This window comes from Lepidochelys kempii, chromosome 3 (assembly GCF_965140285.1).
Source record: "Lepidochelys kempii isolate rLepKem1 chromosome 3, rLepKem1.hap1, whole genome shotgun sequence".
Taxonomy (NCBI): Eukaryota; Metazoa; Chordata; order Testudines; family Cheloniidae; genus Lepidochelys; species Lepidochelys kempii.
In genome coordinates, this window is record NC_136382.1 from 133,424,086 (window position 1) to 133,449,419 (window position 25,334).

A 25,334-nucleotide genomic window follows, 5' to 3' on the forward strand; every position below is an offset into this window, starting at 1 on the left:
GTTTTCTTAGCTAAGATAGACATATATTCTCATTCAGAGCCAAATTTTTATTTGTACTTTGATTCTAGGAGAAATGGAGCAGTTAATGAATATCAATGTCTTATTGATAGCTAATCTGAGATAAATTTAAGTTACATCTAATGGTAGAATTCAAAACCTCTGATTTTCTTTGTATTTAATTACATTCATAAAATGTCATTTAAACTTCAGTGCTTTCATAAGAAATGAGACTAAAATACAAGAAGATAAAAATAGGGCAGTCACAAGTCTAAAGTAAACTCATGTCTTCTGCAGTAAAATTATTAGAATTTGATTTTTTAAAAGTGCTGATTGTAGTTCTTCATGATCACCCCCATACATACACAGAAACTTCACAAAATAAAATATCATGCATTGGAAGAAAATTTTCCCTCCTTCTGGTAGCTTTTAAATTTGAGCTGGAAAATAAAATTCTCTTTAGTGAACAAAATCTCATGACACAATAGTAGTTTAAATGAAATAATGCAAAAAATATGTACCACTTAATTGCCTCTCTCTGCTTCTCCACCATCCTCCCTCTAGACATGCAAAACCTGAATGAAGCAAATGTTTGATTATGCCCCGCAACGGAAAGAAACTCCTCTTGACGGGAAATGTATTTTGAGTGCCCCTTGCTGATTTATGTAAGCTACTGCTGCCACAATGCTGATTCTGAGAAAGACTTGACAATAATAGAATTATCTCCCATGGTGTGGAGGGCGTACCTCTCTTGTGCTCAATGGCATACATCAGAGACAATGCCACACAAACACCTGGTGCCAGCTTATGGTTTATACAGGCGGCCAAAGCCAAGATACTGGAATCTGTTGTCAACTACACATGCATTGGAACCACCTGGGGCATATTTTGTTAGATGCGATCTCTTTTAATCTTTTAGTGGGGCCTGTTTCTCCTCTAGTTCAAATAACTATACTCCTAAATTCAAAAAGATCTGCTCCTTAGGTATAGCTAAGACCAAGTCACAATCAGTTCCAGCAGTGAGCAGAAGAGGCTCTTGCATTTCGATCTGCTGAATGATTCTTTCCAGGGATGGAAACACTTGTTGAATCTCACTAGTTCCTATTCCCATCAATGACTTCTACTGAAAGGAAATGAGATTTAAAAAAAACAAAAAGAAAAGGAGTACTTGTGGCACCTTAGAGACTAACCAATTGGTCAGTCTCTAAGGTGTCAAAAGTACTCCTTTTCTTTTTGGGAAAACAGACTAACACGGCTGTTACTCAAAAAAACAAAAACAAAAACAAAAAACACTTCTATCACTTGGTCCAGAAACCAAAACTGGCCTTTGACCTTGTTTTCACAAAAGCAGACTGCTGAAAGAAGATGATCACGTTCTGATGAGCCAAAACTCTAAACAAGGTATGACACAAATTGTGACGTTACACCGCATATTCTTTATGGAAATATACTTATGATATGGCAAACAGATATTTGATGCAAGATGGGTCTTGTAAGATATCATTGGAAAGGTTATGATTATCCAATTTGTATGCACGTATCATATCTGTACCTAAAGTTAGGAACATTGACTATAACAATTACAACTGGGAGTGTACTTGGGAAACACACACCGGACAACAGGCCATCAGCCTTGATGGGCCATTAGGAAGAAACAATAAGATTTTGCAGATACTAATCTCTCTTCTTCCTGGGAGGGACCTTGCAGTGACACTACTAGGTCATGTGACCTGGTACTAAACACCATCTTGGACTTCTAATACTTTTCCACTAAAAGTAGGGGAAGGTTAAGATTGGAAAACAAAAGATTCCTGCCTTACGTAAATCTTATTTAAGCCTGGGGAGTAAGCTCATCTAGGTACACTCTTCACTGAATGCCCAGCCAGGGTGACTGCTGGGAACACTTAAGGACAAGGACAAAGGGAAAGTGGGAGGAGTACTGAACCCAGGCTGGAAAAGGGATCTGGACTGTGAATAAGATACCTGAGAATTTTAACCTGCTAGAAATGTAGCTAACCACCAAGAATTTCTGCAACCAGCCTGAAAGCAACATTTAGGGTGAGAAATTACTTCTTGAAACCAGTCTCTTCAGGAATTAAGCTTAGTATGCATGTTTTGTTTTATTTGCTTAGTCATCTGCTTTGTTCTGTTTGCTATCCCTTATAATCACTTAAAATCTGTTTTTTATAGTTAATAAACTTAGTTCTTGTTTATAACATAACCCATTTTGTGCAATTCATATCTGGGATGGGCAAGAAGCTGTGTATATCTCTCTCCACATTGAGGGAAAGGGTGAATATTTATGAGCTTGCACTGTGAAGACTTTTCTATACTTGCTCAAGACAATATTATTTGGGTTTACTCCCCAAAGGGGGTGTGTACTTGAGTGCTGGGCAACTTTCTAGCTGAATCTTCCCATAGAGAGCTGCTTGTAGATTGAGATTCTACAGCTGGTACATCCCTACCTGTGTGTGTGTGCTGCCAGAGGCCTGAGAGCCTGATTCAGCAAAACAGGGAGAGGGAGCCCAGACTAGGGGAGCGGGCAGCTCAGTGAAACCCCAATACATCAGGTGGCATCCAGGACCGGGGAAAGGGGGTCCAACCAGTCAATACTCTCTCCCCAGGACAATTACTGCCACTACTACATCAGGGTTTACAGGAAGATCCTTGGGCAGTAATCAAAAGCATTGAAAGGATCAGGTACTAGAAGTAGGGCTCAACCACCCTGAAATGCAGGAATCAGGATTTGTAGATATGCATCTTTCTTGCAGATTAATTCCAGAGAGCCTTCAGGGATAGTTCTAGAAGAGATTAATACATGGTTTCCATCCTGAACTTCTGACACCCTAGACACTGGTTCAGCCACTTTACTTCCAGTCTTGTGCCTACTAAGTTTTTGGAAACTATGAATAGTTTTAAATACCCACCTGCCCTAGAACTCAGGACTAGTTGGGACATTCCAAATAGCTCTAATCACACCGTTTGTGAAAAAGTCCAGGCAATTTCCAAACAATTAAAAACTCCTTAAAGAAGATAATCTATTATTTCATTGCCTCAAAAATCTTCTGCTCAATGTCTAAACTAAAAGGTACCACACTATCATTGCCAAAACACTTGTAAAGAACATCCAGGAAATCTAGCAGAGTGTCTTTAATTAAGAGGCATGATTGCTGACAAAAAATACTCAGTTGCTTCATGACGACTCTTGGGGGAGCTGGAATTGCTCTACATTATCTGAGATCCCAGTTCCATGCATGCCCTCCAAATATTCACAGCCTAAGTGTTAGGGCTCAACAGTGTTGCAGATAGTTCAAAATTCCTACAGTCTCCTCAATCATCTGAGTGCAGGTATCTTTGGGAGAGACATTGGCTTCTAATGGAGTAGATGACCATGTTGTCATGGGCTATATCCTCATTTGAGCTGGGAGGTGAGATTCCCAGCTTATGCAGACATACCCACTATAGCTCTGCTAGAGCCAGCATCTAAAATTAGTGTGGCTGGGGTAGCAATGGCTCAGGCTAGCTACACAGCTCAGGCTAGCTCACCAAGTAACATACGCAGGTCCCCTGAGTATGCAAGTACTCTGGTGGCTAGTCCAACCCGCTGCCTATGCTACCCCAGCCATGCTGCTATTTTTAGCACACTGGCTGGGGAAGAGCTAGCATGGGTATGTCTACATGAGCTGGGAATCACACCTTACAATTCAAATGCAGACATACATCAGTGGGGTCAACCAAAAGGGAGGTTAAGCAAGCATGCTGCATTTCTCTAATTTAAAATGCTCATTCATTGGCCAAAGGGCTTTTTCACATCCACAGTCTCCCAAAAAGCATTAATTCTCAGAAAAGGCTTTGCCTTGGGCTACATGTATGCCTGAGACAATGCTGGCCCATAGCAGTTATTTGATTTACCACCAGAAGCTATTGTTGTGCTTGAGGCAGTGGGTATCCCACAAGAAACAAAAGGAAATGAGGATGGAAGCCCATATTGTATCCCTGAAATTAGCACACTCATGCGTCCTTGAGAAAAATCCTTGGGGAAAGCATCCTGCTCATTTCTGCTTATTCTAAGAGAAATTAGGAAAAACTGGATAAAGTTGTTTTTTAAAGAAAACAAACAAAAAAAGCTGCCCTGAATAGTCCTACTTTTTTTCCCAAGGAGCCTGGAAGAGAAGAGGAGGAGACATGGCCTAAGTGCCTACAGATAGACAAAACTAAAGAATTTCATTTGTTGCCTGCCAAGTGGGGGAGGGAGTAGAAAGAGCAAGATGTGTGGGGGCATAGCAAACTGATTGTATATTATTTCTATGAACATTTACAATAAACCTTCATCTATGCTCCCTGCTGCAAGGAGTAGCCTACCTTGGAACTCTAGCACAGGGAGCATTTCACTAGGGATTTGCCACTGGAGGTTGTCTCCAGGTTTCCACCCAAAGGAGGATTCCTGAAAATCATCCAAAACATGGGCATGTAAACGCCCTTGGTCTGCAGCCAGATCCTTACGATCACACCGTATTAGACAACGCTTAAGGGAGTTAATAAGCTGAGTGCCCTTAAACTGTTGCATTTAAAAAGTATCATCTAGCAAATTGGGAAGGCATCTAAACTGCTGGCTGTAGGAAGAATTGCTCAACACTGTTTGTGTTTCTTTCCCCCACCTCATCTGTCCATTCTGTTTCAATTATCAATTTTGGGAAAGGGTGGGTTCTCAGCAATTTCTGAACATCAGGCCCCTTTCAGGTATCTCAAATTGCTCCCCAAATCACTAGTCACAATTTGGAAAATCTTGGGACTTTCATTTTAGTGGGATCAGAACTGGGCCCAATGAAGAGGGGGTGGGAGGAGGGATAGCTCAGTGGTTTGAGCATTGGCCTGCTAAATCCAGGGTTGTGAGTTCAATCCTTGAGGGGGCCATTTAGGGACCTGGGGCAAAAATTGGGGATTGGTCCTGCTTTGAGCAGGGGGTTGGACTAGATGACCTCCTGAGGTCCCTTCCAACCCTGATATTCTATGATTCTATGAACAGAAAAGGCAGGAGGGAAGATTCCCATTTCTTTTGTAACTTTATTTTTGATTACATGGCTTTTTATTTTAATAAAGCACTGGTGCTACACACATTTTACAGCTGGACTGTAAATTTAAAAGTAAACTTCAATTTATTTTTAAGTAGTGATTGGTTTACCCAGTTCTGAAAGATGAGAAGAATCTATATTTTGGTTCCCCCAGAGATGCTTTGAAGTTTTCTTTCCAGTTCAGTGGCACGCAGCTAGAACTTTAACTTACAGATAGAGCAGGTGCCATGCATCTCTTAGTGTATTATACTGAATTTTGACTTCATAATTTTAAATGTAAAATGTACCACATATGTAAAAACTGCTCATAAACAATACATAATTCTACCAAGCACTATAAAATATACATTTTATCTTAAATATAATGGATCAGCTCATTAGGCTCATACTTTGTAAACAGCTTGGGAATGTGCACTACACAAGACAGTGAAAATTCATATTCAGAAGCAGATGGAGAGAAAAGCTGAGCTAAGCAGAGAGAGACTTAATTGCAAATTATATGCAAGTAGTGAGAACAGAGGTGTGTGTTTCTCTCTCTCTCTCTCACACACACACACACACACACACACTCCCCTCCCCCCCAAAAGAAAGGAACACCCAAAACTTGGAGGTGCAGGTTATGGCAGGGAAGAGAACTTTTTGTGTCATTCATCCAGCCAGTTTGGAGAACAAACACACCAGCATTCATGCATAGCTTGCCAACAACTCCACCCTGTTGTACATGATGTAAAATTTTATGGCTGATTTTCATGCCAAGAGCAGCATCCCTATTTTTTTCCTTTGTTAAATTAAAAGAATATCAACAGAAGATTTAAGGAGACAAGCAAGTAATTCAATTTACTGAAGCACACTTCTAATTCAGACTAATTAACCAAACTCACGGTGCATAGGTAAAGGATGAGTGAAATAAGATTGGATTTCTGTGAAATTTGGAATCAGAGTTGTCAGCTGATGTACTTTTACTCAAATGGTGGCAGCAAGGCAAAAATCTTCTGGCCATGAACAGCACCTTAATCAAGAAAGGCACTGGCAGGCACTGCACCCCACCCACAGAAAGAATGATACAGTCATCTTTTATTATGCTCTTTTCCCAAGCATGACCCATTTATTTCATGTTAAAGCAAGATTTTAGTTTTAGCTAATGATTTGACTGATATGATTCAACAGTTAATGTGAATGACTTAGAGCAGATATTTACAGAGAATGGGAAAGAACCTGTAGCATGATCCCATAGCTATCTCGCATCCAAGGTTTCTCTGTTTTTGAAAATCACAGGTTAAAATAAAGGTCTCCTATCTCAATAGTAAGAAGTCAAAGAAACCTCAAAGAAAATAAGAGTATATTTTTCAGGCAACAATTCCCAGTTTGCAAAACTAATATTAAAATATAATAAAACTGTCTCCTGTGGAAGAGAAAAGTCACAACCAATTTTTAAAATACTTCAGTCATGCTGCACTTTAGTTTACTTCTTATCCTCTCAAGCCTTATAAGTCAATTTCCCAATAAATTGCTTACAGGATCACATTTTATCTTTTATTACAAGGTAATAGCTCCTTTTTTTCTGAATTGCTTTAACGGCTACAATCCCATTATTACCAAACAGGAGACACAATATCCATTTCCTAAGGGCTTTTACCAAAGACAGCACTTGTTAAAAAGCCAAATAATAAGCACGAGTAAAGAAAAGAGTTGGAAATGTCACATTAAGGACTGTTGCTTGTTACCTTCTAGGTGATCCATCCTCATGTGGCTGAATAATCACCACCTTTACTGTCACCGATGTGCGTAAAAGGTCAATCATTTGTTCATGAGTCAAGGTTGCCACAGCCACTTTACAGATCTCAACTAGACGGCTCCCTTGCCTTAGGCCTGCCTTCCATGCAAAACCAAATGGCTCCACATCTGCTACTATTCCTTCGAAGTTAACGTGGAATCCAAGCTGGCCCAACCCATTCCTCCGCAGGGTCATTTCCGTTGTTTCGCATCCTCTGGTGACTATCTAAAGGAGTATCAGATTGTTATGCTACTGTCTTTGTAGACTCATTTCTTTGGAAACATGAAAGGATCTATTTTCTGACACGATAAAGCTATGTTTGGTTTCATGTACAATACCCTTAACATACTAATAGGTGACTAACAATCATTTTGTCATTTAAGGTTGACTATAGGTTTCTGCATAGAGCAAAATCCATGAAGACCTTCAGAGTCCTAAAATTTGAACAACCAGCTGTCCTGCGTCAAATTCTTATTTCTTTCCAATGCAAAGACATTTATATCTTACTGAATATTTAGCAGCTGTCTTAGTTTCAAAACACAAGGCAAGCAAAATGCAAACCTGTCAATTACTTCATTCTTTGTTGGCTGATTGACTGCAGGTGTGTAGTGGGTTTTTTCTTCAGGAAAATAATAACCTTGAAATTTAAGATGAGTCAAATCAAGTGAAATTTTTCAGTTCCAACAGACTCCCATCCCCCAACACTAAGTAACAAAACAAGATAATGTATTTCTTTTGCTCCAGCAATCAGATTCTGATCTATGACATCCATGCCATTGCCATCTCCAGATGTAGGCTTTGCTACAAATAGGAGAAGACTGATTATTTCATGGGAACTGAGAGACAGAGAACTGAGATCATTCATACTTAATTGGAAGTTATTCTGGCATTACATGGAATAATCCAATAAACTGAAATTTTAGCATTTACTAAAGGGATTTCTTTTTTCATACTACATAAAATTGAACAGTTTCACAAATGGTGAAGCAATCCAGGGACAATTCAGTAGTTTTTGCAATACATTAGTGCACTAATCTTTCACCTCTGGAGATTGAAGGTCAAATTCTGGTTTAGGTCATAACATAGGGTACAGCACTGGAAGGGACCTCCTGGGTCATCAAGTCCTGTCCCCTACTATCACAAGCAACCCAGTCAGAGTCCAATTCATAAATTTATTAAGCTCCATTTTTAAAATTCCGTTGTTTGCCCCAACTTCTCCTATTGGAAGGCTGTTCCAAAACCTTACTTTTCCGATGGTTAGAAACCTTCTAAACTCCGATCATCTTCTAGTTTCTAGTCATAAGTTAAAATTAGTTTCTTTTGTTCGTGTCACAAAATCAACATATATTTTGGGCACAGTTGTTACTCTGCTTAAGGGAGGGCCAAGACTGGATCACTATGAAATATGACAGTCCAGGATAACTGTATTTGAAACAGGGCTAAAGCTGGGACAGAGATCACGTGATTTGCCCAGGGTTACACAGTAAGCGAGTGACAGAGCCAGGGAAGGAAGCCAGTAATTCCAGCTCCTACTCCTCTCTCTCTAACCACCAAATGACTGATTGGAAAAGCTTTGAGGAGCTTTGCATAACTTATGCCTGCACTGTAACTAGCTCAAAGCCATGACTGTTACCTTCTTACAAAGTTTTAAAGATGCTAGCCATATTGTTTTTACAAACTGCTGTCAGTAAAACAGTAAGTTCTACAATGCAGTTGGAAGGCTAAAAGTGGCATTCAACACCTTAGAGTAGGACATATTTTTAAAAATTCTTATGTCATCCATTTATCCTTAGAGGGCTAGCCCCCACTCCAGTGCAACATCCCAGCATGCTCTGCTTACATACTCATGGCATAAGCATGGGAGGCCCACTGGAGAACTGAGAAGATATTCAGAATAGTAAAATGTGCCTCTTTTCCTTTAGGAACCGCAATACAAACTTTTGCCCAAATTTCCTGTCTCAATGTGACAACCAACATGTACTATGCTATTAATATTGCATCAAACAGGTAAGCTTGTTGGAGAATGAAGCCACATGTGTGTGTGTTCAGGTATCTACTTCATATTGTCCAGTTTTACAGATTTAAAAATATTTTATATTTGAAATATCAAACGTTGAATGCTGAAAAACCACAAAACAGTACTAACAGTAAAAACGGCATTGTTCTCAACTCTCCATAAGCTAGTAATGCCAGCCTCCATCTCCCATTTGATATATTTTCAAACAAGCACCTTTGGGCTCTCTCATATGCTGCCCCTTCATGTTTGGGAGGAGCTCTCTGTAAACATCCACAAAGCTACTTCATTATTCTGCTTCAAATCCCTTCTTAACACCCTCCTTTGGCAGGATACCTATGAGAAAAACTTGCCTGGGACCACTGCCCAGTACTATCATTTCCTGGTACTCCTCCATTTATCTGTAACCATATGGTGTTTTACGTTATACTTTGATTTTAAGCTCCTTTTTGTTCGGTATCTGTACGGTCCTAGCATAGTTGACTTCTGCTCCATGACTAGGGCTGGTAGGCACTGTGGTACTACAAATAATAAAAAACTTATTAGCCTTCTGGACTCACTGCAAAGCCTACTATTTCCCAAGGCTTTTGGCAAGGGAGGAAAATGATAGATTGGAAGGGGTTTACTAGATGGTGGATATTTATCTATTCATAGAAGTCCAATAAATTAGTTATAAAATGTGACATGATGGACAGACACCTTATGCTTCAATCATATAGTGAACTCCACATAGATGGACTCCTAACTTCAGCAGCGCTCTCTAATCAGGTAAGGGGGTCTGATCCTCCATTAAGATCTGTGCAGACAGTCTCATGTTATGCAGATGTGTGTAATGGTTACCTTTAAATAGCATGAGCCCCTATTGAGATTTTTATAAATCAAATAACTAGCTAAAGGCAAAGGGTGTCTGGGTGTTTAGAACATTCTTCATTAAAAGCTAACATTTATCATCTGTGTGAAGGTTTCAGGGGTAGAGGAGTCCAGTATTCCAAAATTCAGCTTTTAAATTAACTTTTAAAGAGAAATATTCATACAGTTAAAAAAAGGGGAGGAAGAGGCGAGAAAGAAAAGGGAGCTTTTAAAAACAAAAAGGTTACTCAACACAGTGACTAATCCTTCACAAAGAGCATCGAATTTGAGAGGTCTGGGATGAAAGAGAGAGGAAGAGCACAAATTCAATAGAACATCAACACAAAGTATTCGAGAGTTATTCAATGTACCTTGCTGATAACTGTTTCTAAGGACTTGTGTATGCTGTCCTGCAGTTTGGAAAACAGGGTGTGAATAGCAGGGTGCACCAAAGTGATGCACTGTGACTCCCTAACGTGGATGCTGCGGTCCATAGGCGCTGACTTTTGTTTTTGCCGGTGGGTGCTTTTGAAGAGGTGGGTGTGGTTACGGGGGAGAGGTTCTGCCAGTTTTGGGGGGAGGCTATTTTCAGCATATTTATACACTTCTTTCATATTCTAGTTATTGAATGTGTGTCTATTATTGGTATCTTTACTATTTTAATAATTATTAAATTTTTATGAACTACATAATTATATTATCATGAATTACAGTATATTAAAATCATTGCAATTACTTACAAGCTGTCTTTACTAACATCCCAGTTTAAAGAGATAACATCTCACTGCTTTCTGGATAACCGTTAGCAATCTTATTTACCTCTAGTTTCTTGGTATGGTCTTGATGCACGTTAAGGACAGCCACATTATTCAGTTGCATCTGTCCCATTGATGACGGGAGATCATTGTTAAGTCTTCTGAATGATCATTCCTCAGTTCAGGGTGATATAGGTACAGTGAGAAGGATTCTTATAAATTTGCAGTACTCTGGAAGCATAGTACTTCCAAAGTACTGCAAATGACTTCAAGATCTCTTTCTTGATGGTACCAGCTAATGAAGACCCCATCATTTTGTATGTACAGTTGGGATTATATTTTGCCATGTGCTTTACTTTGCATTTAACACTGAATTTCATCTGCCATTTTTGTTGCCGTCACCCAGTTTTGTGAGATCCCTTTGTAACATTTTGCAGTCAACTTTGGACTTAACTATTTTGAGTAAATTTGTATCATCTGTAAATTTTGCCATCTCACTCTTTATCCCTTTTCCCATATCACTTATGAACATATTGAACAGCTCTGGTTCCAATACAGAAACCTGGGGACATCACTATTTACTTCTTTCCATTCTGAAAATGGACCATTTATTCCTACCCTTTGTTTCCTACCTTTTAACTGGAGGCCCTGGCAATGCTTTCAAGATCTAATGATCCTTAATTTAATTTAATGACAAGCCTTCTGTTATCTTAATCACCCTGCTTCCGTTTAAAACAAACTCCTTGTCCCAAGGGCAGAAACTGTTAGCAGCACAGAACTCACATTCCACACTCAAGCTCCCTCTGGGGCAAGGGCGTGCTCTATGAGCAGACCTCAAGTACAAAACTATGGCTCCTTGGTGCTGAGCACCCTGTATTTTTTTCCCCATGGGTGCTTGAGCCCTGGAGCACCCACAGAGTCTGCGCCTATGCTGTGGTTGCAAACTAAAAGCTCCTAGTTCACATCAATGTCACCCTCTTCAAAGGTTTAGTTTGAGCCCACAGAGTCCACACAGGGGAGTTCCAGCACAACACATTGCTATGAACTGCTATTCACACCCCTGAACGCTGCATTGTGGGGTAGTGTAGACAGATCCTAAGTTGCTAACTCTGAGGCGTCAGGCCAATAGATTTATTTAGCTAAGAATATGGTTATTGCCTCAAAAAAGGAGCAGTCTCAAGTTAAATTTAAATAATGTTGTACTGTAACAGATGGTTAGATTTGAGTGAAATACAAGGCCATTCAAATCAAACTGAATGAAGTCTGTTGTAATGATTAATGTCTCCAAAGACATAGTTTTTACAGATAACCACATCAACTAATGCTATAAAAAAAACTAAATGTTTTTATACATCATATATAATGAAGATCTGTCGGCAGAGATTCAGTAGAAACTTTACCAGTTTGCCCAACCTGCTATAATTTCATGTATGTTTTAAGATTCAAGAAGTGATAAATGAAGGCAATGCGGCTTACTAGAATGGGACTACAAAAACACATAGGTTCTATTCCCAGCTCTGCCCCTCGCCTGTTGGGTAACCATGGGCTAGTCATTTCCCCTCTGTTCCTCAATTTCCTTATCTGTAAAATGGGGATAATGATACTGCTCTCCTTTGTAAAGTGCTTTGTGACCTACTGAGGAAATGCACTATGTAAGAGCTAGGTAGTATTATTAAAATAACACTAAACAATTTGTGTTACAATATGTAGTGATGAGATAAAAAACTAATATTCATTAACCTTATTTTCAGCACAATGCTGAGGCAATTTATAACTGTCCAATTAGTGATCATTTTACAATAGTAACATGATAATTAGAGAACATTTTTTCTAAATTTCAGAAGGAAAATATTTGTATATGGAAAATGACAATATCTGAAGAATTTAACAATGAGGTAAATACAATGCAAGTGACAATAATATGAACTTACAAATATTAACCTGTACTGGAAGAAAGACTCCATCACACATGGTAGGTATTAATCACGGGCCTGTGTAGCACTAAGCATCCTCAACAGTCTTGAAAGTTTAGGGTATCACAACACCTTGCAGCATCAGGCCTTTGTTTTACACATCAGTTTAATCCTGGCCACTTCATAGCTTGTACGTCAGCTCTACTAATCTCCAAAAAATTAGGTCTAGTGATTGTTTTCCAGTAGAAGCCTCAATTCAATATAAAAAAGGCTTATGCCACTAACCTCATTTAATTTAAGGGGTAAGGTCAAAGTCAAACTATAACGAAAACAGTGATACCTCAATGTTTTATACCCTGCAGCCTGTATTAGTACACATTTGTAATAGCTGTAAGTCAAATAATTTAAGATGTTGAGCACACAGAATGCCTGAACTCCACCTGTCTTGACTGAGATTGCATCAGCTCTGATAATCAGTGTTAACTGATTTAACTGCCTTCATTTTCTTCCAGCTCATCCATGCAAAATAAGCAGTATATTCCATGCTTTATTTAGAGGGTTTTCACTGTTTAGATATAAAATACATTCAAAAGGGTATTCTTTATTTTTATTTTTTTAATTAAGATATTTTTATTGAGGGGTGTACTCTGACCTCTAGACCACAGGGCTGGGAACCAAAAATTCAAGTTTTAATCCTGGCTTTAAAACTAAAACCCTATGTAGCCTTGGACAAGCCAATTTAATTAACTGCATCAAATTAGTCACCTATAAAAGCAGGATGATAATATACATCTATTCCACATGGTGTTATGAGGAATAATGTTTGTAAAACTCCTTGAAGTTGGAAAGTGCAATATAAGTTTAAATATAGGAAAATTTGAGTTCTTTCCCAAAGAATGATACACATGAATAATTCTGAATAAAAGCTTTGGTAGATCAATTTAAAAATTTCACTTACTTCTAGTCTTTGAACAACGTCTCTGATGTCATCAGAACAATTATCAAATGCAGACAGAAGAATACATTCTCCTCTTTCATAAAAGATTTTGATACTCATTAATCCTGATGTCCATCCAATAACATCTCTGCAGGAGCAGTTAAACACAACGTTTTTGGACTCCTTTTCAATCAACATAATAAATTCATTGGAAACTCCAAGGAGACATTCAATGTCTGCAGACTGGCCAAAGTCCCGTGCTATCACATTCCACATAATTGCTCCAACACTAAATAAATGAGCATCCTTTCTTGGTTTCACTTTCTCCTTTTTCTTTGCACCTAGAGTAATAAAACTGAACTTCACTGAAGTATCCACTGTAGCTGTAGTAACAAAATTTTCTGCCAGATCTTTCAAGTATTCTTGTCGTGTCCTGGTGGCCATGGCTCGAAATTTTTCTGACTTGTGTGCTGCATTTTCAGCATTAATAACTTTGGCTAAAAGGAAGTCCCTAAAGACTGCTGATTTTGGGAAAGTTACTCCTTTGGGGATTGGTGGACCAAATGGAGGTACATCTTTTGATCTTGAAACTCCAACACTAGAAATAAAAAAGAACAAAATGGTTAACTGCATCAGCAAAAGCTCATTACAGGACTATGAACTATATAACCCATCAACACAGGTGAGTTTCAATGTAAAATTTGAGACAGATGAAATTTTAGAAATTAGGAAGCTGTGTATCTGAAACATACAGGAAACCTATTATATTGGCACACATCTAAAGATCAAATAAAATGGGTATAAACAAAATTGACTGGACAATCTTATAAAAACAAAACCATTTATGATTTTAATTATATGAATTAATAAAGTCACAAAGTCCAGGATTTAGCAAGCTGCAGCATTTCAAGAAGGCCTGTTTATAAAGTGTCTGTTTCTTCTTCCTTTCAATGGGATAAATACAAAATGCATCCTACGGGTATTGTTATTGAGGAGGATCCTTAATTTGAAGGAGCTTTAAAGTTGAATTTTCTTAAGGCAAATATGTCTTATTTATTTTTCCACTCAGTTGCTCCATCTCTGACAAACTGAACCAACTTCTTTCTGAGGGCAAAATTCTCCCCCACCCCCAAGCCCCTACTACACCCATATCATTCCATTGACTTTGATAAGGTACTACAGATACAATTGATACAGATACAACCCCTGCCCTAACTGTGGAACTAGAAGAAACAGATTGCCTTAGAAACTATACACATTACCTCTTCTATCACAGTAAGAATACATATGTGCAGGACCTAGACCAATATTGACATTAACTTTATTTAAAATTTCTCAGAGCTAAAACAAAACTAAGAAGAGTAACCAGGTTGTCATTAGCCGATAAGACTCTCAACTTTGAAAATACACAAAATGTAATACTTAAGATATATTTGACAGCAGTACATCATCAGCATTTCAAAAAGGTTCATTTAGTAGGTCATGATCATTAGCGGTTTACGTTCAGAGAGTTTTTTTTTTTTTTAATCTACTTCACAGCAATGCCTTAAAATGAAAGAATATCTAATCTGACTGTTTTCAGTCCTCAGCCAGCTCAGAAGCTGAAAGAAAGAGAAAATGACCAGTGCCAGGCACATGTCTATGATGGGAGTACTCATGGGTTTTTTTGTTTTTGTTTTTTGATGGGAGGGGGATTCCCTAGCCCAAGTGATGGAATTTTAAGACACTTGAAACTCTCATTTTAGAGTGTGACAGTGAGATTTTGGGGAGATATTTTGAAACAAAAAAGGTTTTCATTAACATGTAAGTCACAGGCAAAACTGACATTTATCTGAAAGGATCTCAAAGTACCCTGCAAACTATATAAAGGGACCACTTAAACAAACCATGATTGAAATACTGTCAAGTTTGGGATCACATTCTGTAGATATTCAGCTAAATACATTGCCAGTGATTTATATTTGTATTAATAATCTTCTAAAATGACTTCGCTCTACCCTAAAAAGAAAGATAATAAAAAACTAAAATTATTTCCATTGCTATAGCTTCAAGTCTTATTTTTAAAACCCGACTGCCCTTTATATGCCCACAAATAAGCTAAACAAATATCTACACATTTTCAATTGTGCCTAAAAAACTGTACCTACAATTACATATGGACACAACCAAAGCTCTCTAAACTTAAACCACTAATGATAATGATCTACTACATGAACCCTTCTGAAATGCTAACTGCTGTGTACTGCTGTCAAATATCTTAAGTTTTACATTCTATGTGTCTTTAAAAATGAAACCCTAAAACAGAAGAGAAATGTAGAAAACACACAGACACAACTTCTTTGGGAAATACAAGATTGCTAGAAAAAGATGCTTTATTAGAATCAAAATAGCAAACATAAAAAATAATAAGTATCTACTCACCTATAGCATACATTTTCAGTGCAAGGATTATGCACTTTGACGATGACAAACACATGTTGAAAGTGAGAACGGATATTTTTTGGAGTAAAAGGAAGTGCTCCAGGCTCTTGGAAGACAATGGTAACAATATCATTTCCTATGTGCCTTTTCCTTAGAAGCTACATAAAAGAAATACAATTTTAAAAACAGTTAGTTAAGAAATAATACTTTTTCTTCACATTGGCAAAAACAATGGACAGTTTAATTTTAAAAAGGAAAGAGTCACTTCAGAAAGTGGAGACACTCTTATAAGGCAGTATTATCTATCTACGTGGAGCTGCATGAAACTGGGACGAATGGGAAAGAGGTCTGGGAAAAAAACTGGGCTAAGCTCATAAGTTTATCAGCCTTTCTTTCTGAGTGGATTCCTCTTTTCCTGTGCCAGCCAGTTTTCATCTCCCCTATATTAGCATATTTGTGTAGTAATATGAAATGTGCATAACGTCATCTGACATTTATCACTGTCTAACATTTGTACGTGGTCTGTCCTTTTCTACAGTAAAAGACCTGTGTTCATATCCAAAACACAAGATTGTTTATCTCTTCTTAGGAGACCTTTCTTTTCCCAAATTGTATTTAAACTGAATATTAGATTATGACCCTGAACATTTTTAAAAAAATAGTTTCCTACTAAACTCTCAGCACAAATTCTAGCTATCTTCAGTTTAGCAATGCAGCAGTGGAAACAACTACGAATGTACCAGAGATTCAAATTTACTGATAAAAACCTTATTATAGTAAGTAATTCTTTGTTGTCAATTTATTTATGATAGGGATATATTTTATGATTAATTTTACAGGTAATATCTTGTTTGTTACAGGTAGAAAATCTTCTCAAAAACGATTTTGTTAGCCTTTTGTAGATACAAAATGAAATTATGGATATTATTGTAAGAGTTGTACATCTCTAACTTAATTTTTTTAAAGAGAACTTTCTTTTTAAAGAGCTGCTGATGCTGTTATGTAGATAGTGCTAGAACAGCACACGCTGTAGGGTACAGATGTATTATCGGCCAGAAGTCTGCAGAGCTTGCATTGTGGACTAGTGACTCAGATTCTTAAGGCTGCACTAACACTAAAGAGGCAAAATACAACTGAAAACTGTAAGAAAACAAATGTAATCAACATCTACATGATATAGGGCAATGATAGGGTTATTTATCAAGTGTTTAGAATGAAATTATTTTGCTGTTTAGAATAATTACTTTTCTTGGTTAGTTATGTGACAAGCCAATATTGCAACTAACACATAAAATAGGCAAAGTTATCTTAATTGTTTACGTATAAATGCCTGTTTATGACTTTCATTGTGCCTCTCAATATGTAGGGCCAGAATCATACAACATGAAATATAACAAGAATGGCTGGAAATGCAATTCTGAAGCACTAACAAAAATATGCTACTTCAAATGCACTAAAAACATCAGTAGCGATGTAAAGAAAAAAAGATTAACCAATGAGCACTTAGAAAGATTTGCCAATTGCTAATTTTTGTTCTAATAAATATAATTTCTTATTTATTAAATGGTAAAGCCACAATAAATGGCTGTTAAGGCAACTCTAAGATGTACATTTACTGCACACAGATTATTTTTGAAATGCATAATAAAGTATTTGATATTGTGTTAGATTTAATCTCAGAAATAACTTAATTTTATTGGTGAACAGTGCATTTAGATTGACACAGTAAAGCATAAGTTCACAGTTAGAGGTTATCACTGCCTTACAGCTTGAAACCTACATAGCAGCTGAATTTGTGTCAGACCTCCCAATTAATAGATATAGCAAGGATATCAATTCATTAGTGTACATATTATTAGTGATCTGTTGGTTCTAGCCAATTATTCTTCCTTGTTAAGTTAGAGTTCATGTCTATTTCTATACCTGTCCACAGGGGTATTTAAATTGAAGTTGAGGAAGCAAAACTTATGTAAGACTGAATTTAGTATATTTTGTCTCCACACATTTTTTTGCTTTTTAAATGTGATAAAATGCCTTTTGGGAGGTGCTGTTTAAACTGCCAATAATCATAGGATACATAAGCAAGAATGGGACACACATCTGCTGAGAGACAAATCTATGAAGTTTTTGAAACCTAGAACCACTGTATTAGCATCAGAGTCCTTTACAGTGAAACGGGTTCTTAAGTTCTATCAATAAACTGATAGACATTTTTAGATACTTAAGCCTTTAGAAAGCTTAAAAATATTAACATGAATTTAAAAGGTGGTCAGCATTCTTAAAACCTTACCAAGTTTGTTGAGATCTGAGTGACTTCCTTGAAATTTTTAAATAAAACCAATATAACTCTACCATTATAAATGGCTACCATGCACAAGTGATCAGTGAAGTTCAACACAAGGTGAGTGAAGGCAAAACACAGTGATGTATCTGCATACAGGGAATCAGAATGCAAAGAACTTGAAAGGGGAGAGAAGGAAATTGGGCGTGAACTGAAACATGGAGCGAAGAGCTTTAGTAGGATCAGCAAACAGGAAAAGGAGTAATTATTGAATGGAGAAAAAGAAGGGGATAACACTTCCCTAGAAAGCATAAGTAAGGATAGTGGGCTGAAAATGAGAGAGGAATTGAAGGAAACCAGGCTAAGTTAAAATGTTTGTCCCATGCCCTTTTCCAGTTTGTCCCTTTTAACCTATTCTCTTTCCAACTTTCACCTCCTAGCCATTTTTGAGCCTCAGTTTCCTCTTCCTCTCCCATTTCCAGGTCTGCTCAGTTTATTCAATCTGCCTTTCTAACATATTATGAAGATTCTCATGCCAAATGCTGGAGCACACTGCGGATTATCAGTAGGGTACACAGGCCACGCAGGGTTACTTACAGAAAGAAGACACCAGACACTCTCTGAGATCACTCTAGTATCAGGCTAAATTGTTATGGTAAAATGTGAAAATGAACTTAATACAATATGATGGGCAGTCAACAGGAAACCAGTGAAGAAGTTTTATAGAAGACTTGAGACACATAAAAGGGAGTCCAGTAAGGAGAATATGTTAGAAAAGCAGAAGCTGTTAGATTAAAAAGTAGTTACACAAAGATATTAGTTACTGTATTGAATATGTTATCTTAACCATAATACTTAACTCTAATTTTCTGATGTATACATAAATCTGGAGGGAAAATATGGGCTATCATGTTAAAATGTAGCACACCTACTGGCTATGTAGAGCCATACATAACCTACCCATTTCTGGGGAATTTCAACCACCTGTTGCAACTGAGAACCAAGATGTTTTTGTGATAGAGTGAAAAATATTCTTCATTCAATTCAATCATGAAAAGTGAAGAGATATCACAAATAAAGAAACCTTCCAACTTATTTTAGTACATTTCTAAAATAAGTAAAGGGGCTTCAAAAAAGCTTGAATTTCAGTATGTGTTACTGTTCAATACAATAAAAACAAATGCCAAACAACATTTCAATCAGACCTGGTTAAACTGAGTTAGGTACATCCATGTGTCTGGTTCTCTCAAAAAGTTTAGCAGTAACTAATTTTATGTAGCAATAAAATGACTTGTTAATCTGACTTCTAGCTTCCATTAATCCAGATAAAAATGAATGTTATGAATTGATTTGGATTAATCAGGTCTGACTATGTACAGAAGCAGACTCAAAATGTGAGGAGAAACTTGCAAGGGAATGAACTGGAAAGGTACTTTATAAGGGGAAAGTTTAAAGGAGAAAGCCTTGAACTATGATTTGAAGGAGAGGCTAATAATAGGAAAAGGAACTGGGGCCACACCATGGCTGGTCGTCCTCTCTGTCCTAGGGAAGGAGCAGCTGAATTGAGGGTCCCCAGCCTATGTTGCAGCCAAAGTGAAAATTACCTTGCTCTTTGGATCTCCTGCTGGCTCTAAAACTAGAGGGATGTCCTGATCAGTGACCAAGCAGGGCGTAGTTAAGTCCTGGAAGAAGCAACAGACAATTCTGGTGTGGCCTATTTTTGGCTCACCGGTATTTGGAAAGTAACAAAAGCTCAGAGCTTGCTCATAAGAGGTCTTGTTTCTAAATGTTGAAGAATGACTTGACACCTTGGCAAGTGACTATAGAAAGTGGGATATGATATTGAGAGGGTAGAGTCATTTCAGTGCCAGGATACACTCCTTATGATGGCACAATAAGTTATTGATTTGGGGTCCTCGGTTGCCTTCAGTATCTATAAAGGAAAGTTGCCGTGCTCTCTAGACTCCCCCCTACTTGGGTACATGGATACAGCGAGCCAAGTCCTGCTGAGAAAGCAGTGTTTATAGATCACAGGGCTTATAAGCCTCTGTCCTGGGGGCATGAGCAACTGCACCTGTAGTCTTGAGCCTTCCAGGCTTATTTTTCTAATCAGATTTCTTCCTAACTTGTGAGAGACACCACTGTAGATACATTGCACATTTCAATACATATTTTGGTAACTAAACAGCAATAGTGATAAATTAAACATTTATTAATGATCCCTTTTACACATTAAGGCTGGCTAAATGCTTGGTATTTTAGTGTGCTATCACACCTAAGGAAGGTGTCCAAGCTGTGCAAACATTGCTGGGTTCCAGCATCTAAAAAAAAATAATGTGATGGGTCTTCAGGTATGCATACTGTTGGAACTTGTGAAACTGCCATATTATTTTGACCTCAAGAAAGCCATGGATCACAATACAATATTGCTGCTAAATACTGAGACTATCAGAAGTACAAAGACTGATGGGTGCTTGCTAAAACACTGTGCAAGGGAGTGTTCGTTGCTGGGGAAAATAATAGAATTAACACTGGAATATTTTGGAAGTAGATCCACAACAGCCATCTATCTAGAAAAGGAAGAGACAGAAGGGAATGTCAGGGAAAAGGATGAAGAGAAGGCAAAAGTAGAAATGATAGGATAGCAGCAGGGGTGGCTGAACAACGCAGCAGTGGAGCTGACAAACAGCAAACAACCATGAAAATTACTGGATCAAGGTAAAAGGGTTCCCTATGCTCACAATTGAGGGCAGCTCAAGACAGACAATGACCAAAATAATAATAATAAAATAAACTTCAAGTAAGGCCATATTTACTGTCAGCACCTGTGATCAGCAATGAAAATATTCATTTTAAAAATCAAGCTCATTCAGCATATTATATCTTATTGCACTGCAACCATTCCTATTCATATAAGTCTTTAAGCCATTCACATAAAGATCAATATTCAGAAATATTCTACTATTCCAACATATTTTGCATCTGTGTTTAACTAAGGAGAAAGAGGTCTTTGCAGACAAATATACAAAATTAGCTGATAACCTGAACCTTGGCAATATATCTTTGAAACACTATCTTTCATACAAATTCATCACTTTGATCTCCAGTTTGTTTTAAATATATACAGTATCTCAAGAAAATTTAATGTGATTTTTAAATTAAGCATAAAGCCATGTATATTTGCAAATATGGTAAAATTTAATATAAAAGAGTTTAATCTGACAGTGAACCAAGTAAGACTGGCCTCTGGGCAAAGTGACTCTTATGCAATGTATTCACTAAACGACTACATCACAATAAGAGATGGGCCAAAATTGTCAAGAGGACTGTGGGTGTTGCCAAACACTGGAGATAGTAAGTCAAAACAACAGATTATCTGTTAGCACTGAATTATGAGATCTCTCAACTATTTCGCCATCTGAAAGCAGTGTAGATTTTGAGATTGGCTGATTCTATGATCTAAGATTGGTCTAGAAATTGGTGCTACTATAATGGTAGGAAATATTTTTCCATATTATGAAGACTTTCCACCTATTTTCAAGTTTCCAGATCAGACCTAAAGCAGAGGCGGGCAAGGAGTGGAAGAAACAGATATGAGAGACTATAACTTTGGAAAATTGTTCTAACAATTCATTATCTTTGCCAAGTTTAACATCAGCAGAGAGGACTGACTACTGAAATTTAATAAACAAAATGTGTCCCATTTCAGTTTTCACAGTTAATTCTGCGACAAGAATTTGTACTTTGTAAGTTTCGTCTATTGGTTGATGCCTTGACACATCCCCCGTCCCTCCCACAAAAGCTGATGGCAGGGCAAAATGTGAAAGATGAAGATTCTATTAATATATGTAGCTAAAATAACAGTCTGTGATCTAAGAAATAATCAGGAACCACGAAGTTTTCCAGTAATTTTTCTCCATTCCTCCAAAAGAGAAAAGGACAAAATCTTTGTAGCAGGGGAGACCCAAATCATCACTGGAAAAATGATTATATCTTGCATGGCAACTGAGAGGATATTGCAATTAAATACTTTTTGTTTTACTTCTATAAAGATAGACGTATGTAGAATATGTAAGAGAAGTTATATCTTCAACAGTAATCTGATCTGTGAATAGCTCTACTCTTTATTATTCTTAAGTGTTATTGTTTTGATATACTATACCAAATGTGCTTTTCAACTTATTCATAAAAAATATTTATTCTTAATGATTTCAGTATCTAGTACAGGCAAAGACAGACATAACCTTATTCAAGATTCCACACACTTTGGATGCTGTGTTGTTTTTTTAGCCATCCTTAATGCTCTAAGAGTTTCTGAGCTGTACTATGAACAATGAGCATTTTCAAGACATAAAATAAATTTGTTGAACAGCTTTCTGTCTCTACAAGCAGATGCCTTATAGGTTTTGGTGAGGCATTTATTGTTAAAATAGTACAGTAAGAGAAGGTTTGAAGACTGAAATGAAAAATAAAGATTACTTAGGATCATTTAAAAACCTTATTACATTATTACATATTTTAACCACATGATGGATTTTAGTCCAGTTTTAAGTTTTAGAAAAATGTTTCAATCTCCACAGTTGTCAATACTATTTAATACTGGCATGCAATAGAAGAGTCAGGATAAGTTCCTGAATCATGCAGATAAATTAAAATAACATCTCAGAGTATTTAATGCTTTAATAAGATTTGTGTAAACACGATTCCAAATGATGTTCACAATTTGCATAAACTATTAATATTTTTGTACAGCAGAAATATAATTTCAAGCAAAAACAAAAACTTTTTTCACCCCTAAATTTAACTACACATATTACTATAAAAATGTGAGTTAAGAAAACATACCTGTTGCCTATTACTGGGCATGTATGGCAGCATAGTTGATACATGAAACATTAATTCATAATCTTTATAGGTGGTATAGAGGGAATGAGATCCTGTTGAATCAGCTGAAAATAAATTTCATTATAAAAAGAGGGTCAGTAAAACAGAACTTTCACACTGCTTTTAAGACACCACTCGTTACATATTATGGCTAAAATTTCCTATTTAGATTCCTAATTGTAGGTTAAATGGATTTCAATGGTGCTATGACAGTTTTCACCACCTGAAGATCTGCCCCTAAATCCATATTAAGGCATAAATAGGGCTCGGAGGTCTTGCCAGAAGCTGTCCACATTGAGCTCCTTGCAAGATTGGGGTTTGAGTGATCTAATTTTGAAGACAGTGGCCACTGCAGGTTCTCCCTGTCTTTTGAAAAATCAAGCCACATATTTAGTTACCTAAATATGAAATTAGCTAACTTCCAGCAACAGTTTCAAAATGTATTCCTATTTTTTTGAAAACGTGGTCAAACATTTCATTTTTCAACACACAAACCATGGACCATGCAGTACTTTCCCCTAAATAATAACAACAATCATAGATTGTACTTACAAATACTTCACAATTTTAAATTTATAGAACAAACTCCTTAACTGGCACTTGGCTATGCCATATATTAATCTACAGAAAATATTGACAGCATTTTTCTATCTATCATACTTGACAAATGCTGCAATTGAGACTTTAAAAACAAAACAAAACTACATTCTATTTCATGATACATTATGAAAACTCACAATTATAAGTACCGTATATACTCGTTCATTTGCCCATTCATTTGTAAGCCGACCCCCCCTCCCCCAAGATGGATAAGTAAAAATAGTAAAAACTGTATGACTCTTTCATAAGCCAACCCTATATTTCAGCGGTTGGCAAACTTTGGCTCCCAGCCCACCAGGGTAAGCCGCTGGCGGGTCGGGACCTTTTGTTTACCTGGAGCATTCACAGGCATGGAGCCACTCAGCTCCCAGTGGCCGCGGTTTGCCTTTCCCAGCCAAGTGGCGCCACTTCCTGCAGCTCCCATTGGCTGGGAATGGCAAACCACAGCCACTGGGAGCTGAGGGGCTCTGTGCTTGCAGATGCCCCAAGTAAACAAAACATCCCAACCTGCCAGCAGCTTACCCTTACGGGCTGGGAGCCAAAGTTTGCCAACCCCTGCTATATTTTAAAAGCTGGCGTCACAAGAAACACTCAAAAGTTTTGCTAGAATTATTTCAATGTAATAACAAAAAACCTGTTATAATAACTGAATATGTATTCACTTTCAAAATTACAGTCAATATTTAAAATCAGTAAATGGATATCTAAAACAAGTAACTTAGAACAATATGAGACTTTAAAAAGTCTTAAAATCCTTCAAAGTCTGAATCAGTCTCTGATTCACCAAACAGTTAATTAAACTCTGCTTCAGTCACAGCTGCACCTGCATTGTCATCGTAAATGTCAGCAGCGTCATCTTCAGACTCAGATTCCCTCTCATCATCAGCCTCTGTTGTGTCATCATCAAATATGGCATCATCTTCTGACCCATCAAGTGCATTGCTGATACAGCATTTCCGAAATGATTTTTCTATCATTTCCGAGGGAATGGACACCCACGCACCCTTTATCCACTGGGCGGCCAAACTGATATAGGGCTTCATAAGATTCCCACCTTTTGTCAACTTCTCCATGCCTGAGCACATCCATTCAGACCACAATTTGTGTAGCCTCTCTTTAAAGGGTTTGTTCAGGCAGACATCAAGTGGTTGTAGAACTGAAGTTAAGCCTCCAGGTATTACAACCAAAGTAGTTTTCATATTTTTGGCCACATTTTTCACTTCATCTGTCTTGTGTGCCCTGAACATGTCCCAAATGAGCATAGCAGGTTTCTTGAAAAGCGCTCCTGGTCTCTTATTCCACATTTTTTCCAGCCATTCAATAGTCCCACTTTCATCCATCCATCCATCCTTTTTGTGTGCACGTACGATGATACCAGCAGGAAATTTCATATTTTTAGGCAAGGTTTTTCTTTTAAAAACAGGAGGGAGCTTTGATCCATTTGCCAAACACGCTAAAACCACCGTAAAATGGATTTTTTCCATGGCCAGTGGTTTTAATTAAAACTGTTTTCCGTTCTGTTGCTTGGGAGATCGAATGTCATCGGTGTCTCATTCATATTTCCTATTTGTGACAGTTCAAATGCATATTCCTTTTGATATTTTATAATAAACCCTTGGAAAGGTTCGATTCTTTTCTTCCAGATCTCTCAGCAGCTTTTGCGCTATCTTTGTTCGTTGATGAAGACAGAGACTATGACTGTTCATGAAGCGAGTACACCAACCCGCTGATGCGACAAACATTGATGGCTTTACTGACTTGTATTTGTTATCTTTTGACATTTGCATAGCATTCAGACAAATTCCAGTTCTAGTGACAATGTACCCATTTTGTCAAC

The 25,334-nt window shown here is 37.4% G+C and overlaps 1 protein-coding gene across 13 annotated transcripts in view; it reads right to left on the minus strand.

The window, feature by feature from the left end:
- SIPA1L2 (signal induced proliferation associated 1 like 2) overlaps window positions 1-25,334 on the minus strand; it is a 238,194-nt gene that overhangs the window by 71,061 nt on the left and 141,799 nt on the right. For 10 of the 13 annotated variants that reach the window (XM_073338090.1, XM_073338089.1, XM_073338083.1 and 7 more), the window contains 5 exons: window positions 22,859-22,962; window positions 19,618-19,695; window positions 15,733-15,890; window positions 13,333-13,909; window positions 6,794-7,068 (listed from right to left, as the gene is read on the minus strand). In XM_073338090.1, the coding sequence (XP_073194191.1) occupies window positions 6,794-7,068; window positions 13,333-13,909; window positions 15,733-15,890; window positions 19,618-19,695; window positions 22,859-22,962 (1,192 nt within the window). The remainder of the gene's footprint in view (window positions 1-6,793; window positions 7,069-13,332; window positions 13,910-15,732; window positions 15,891-19,617; window positions 19,696-22,858; window positions 22,963-25,334) is intronic. The other 3 variants (XM_078852225.1, XM_078852224.1, XM_078852223.1) reach the window with 1 other exon arrangement.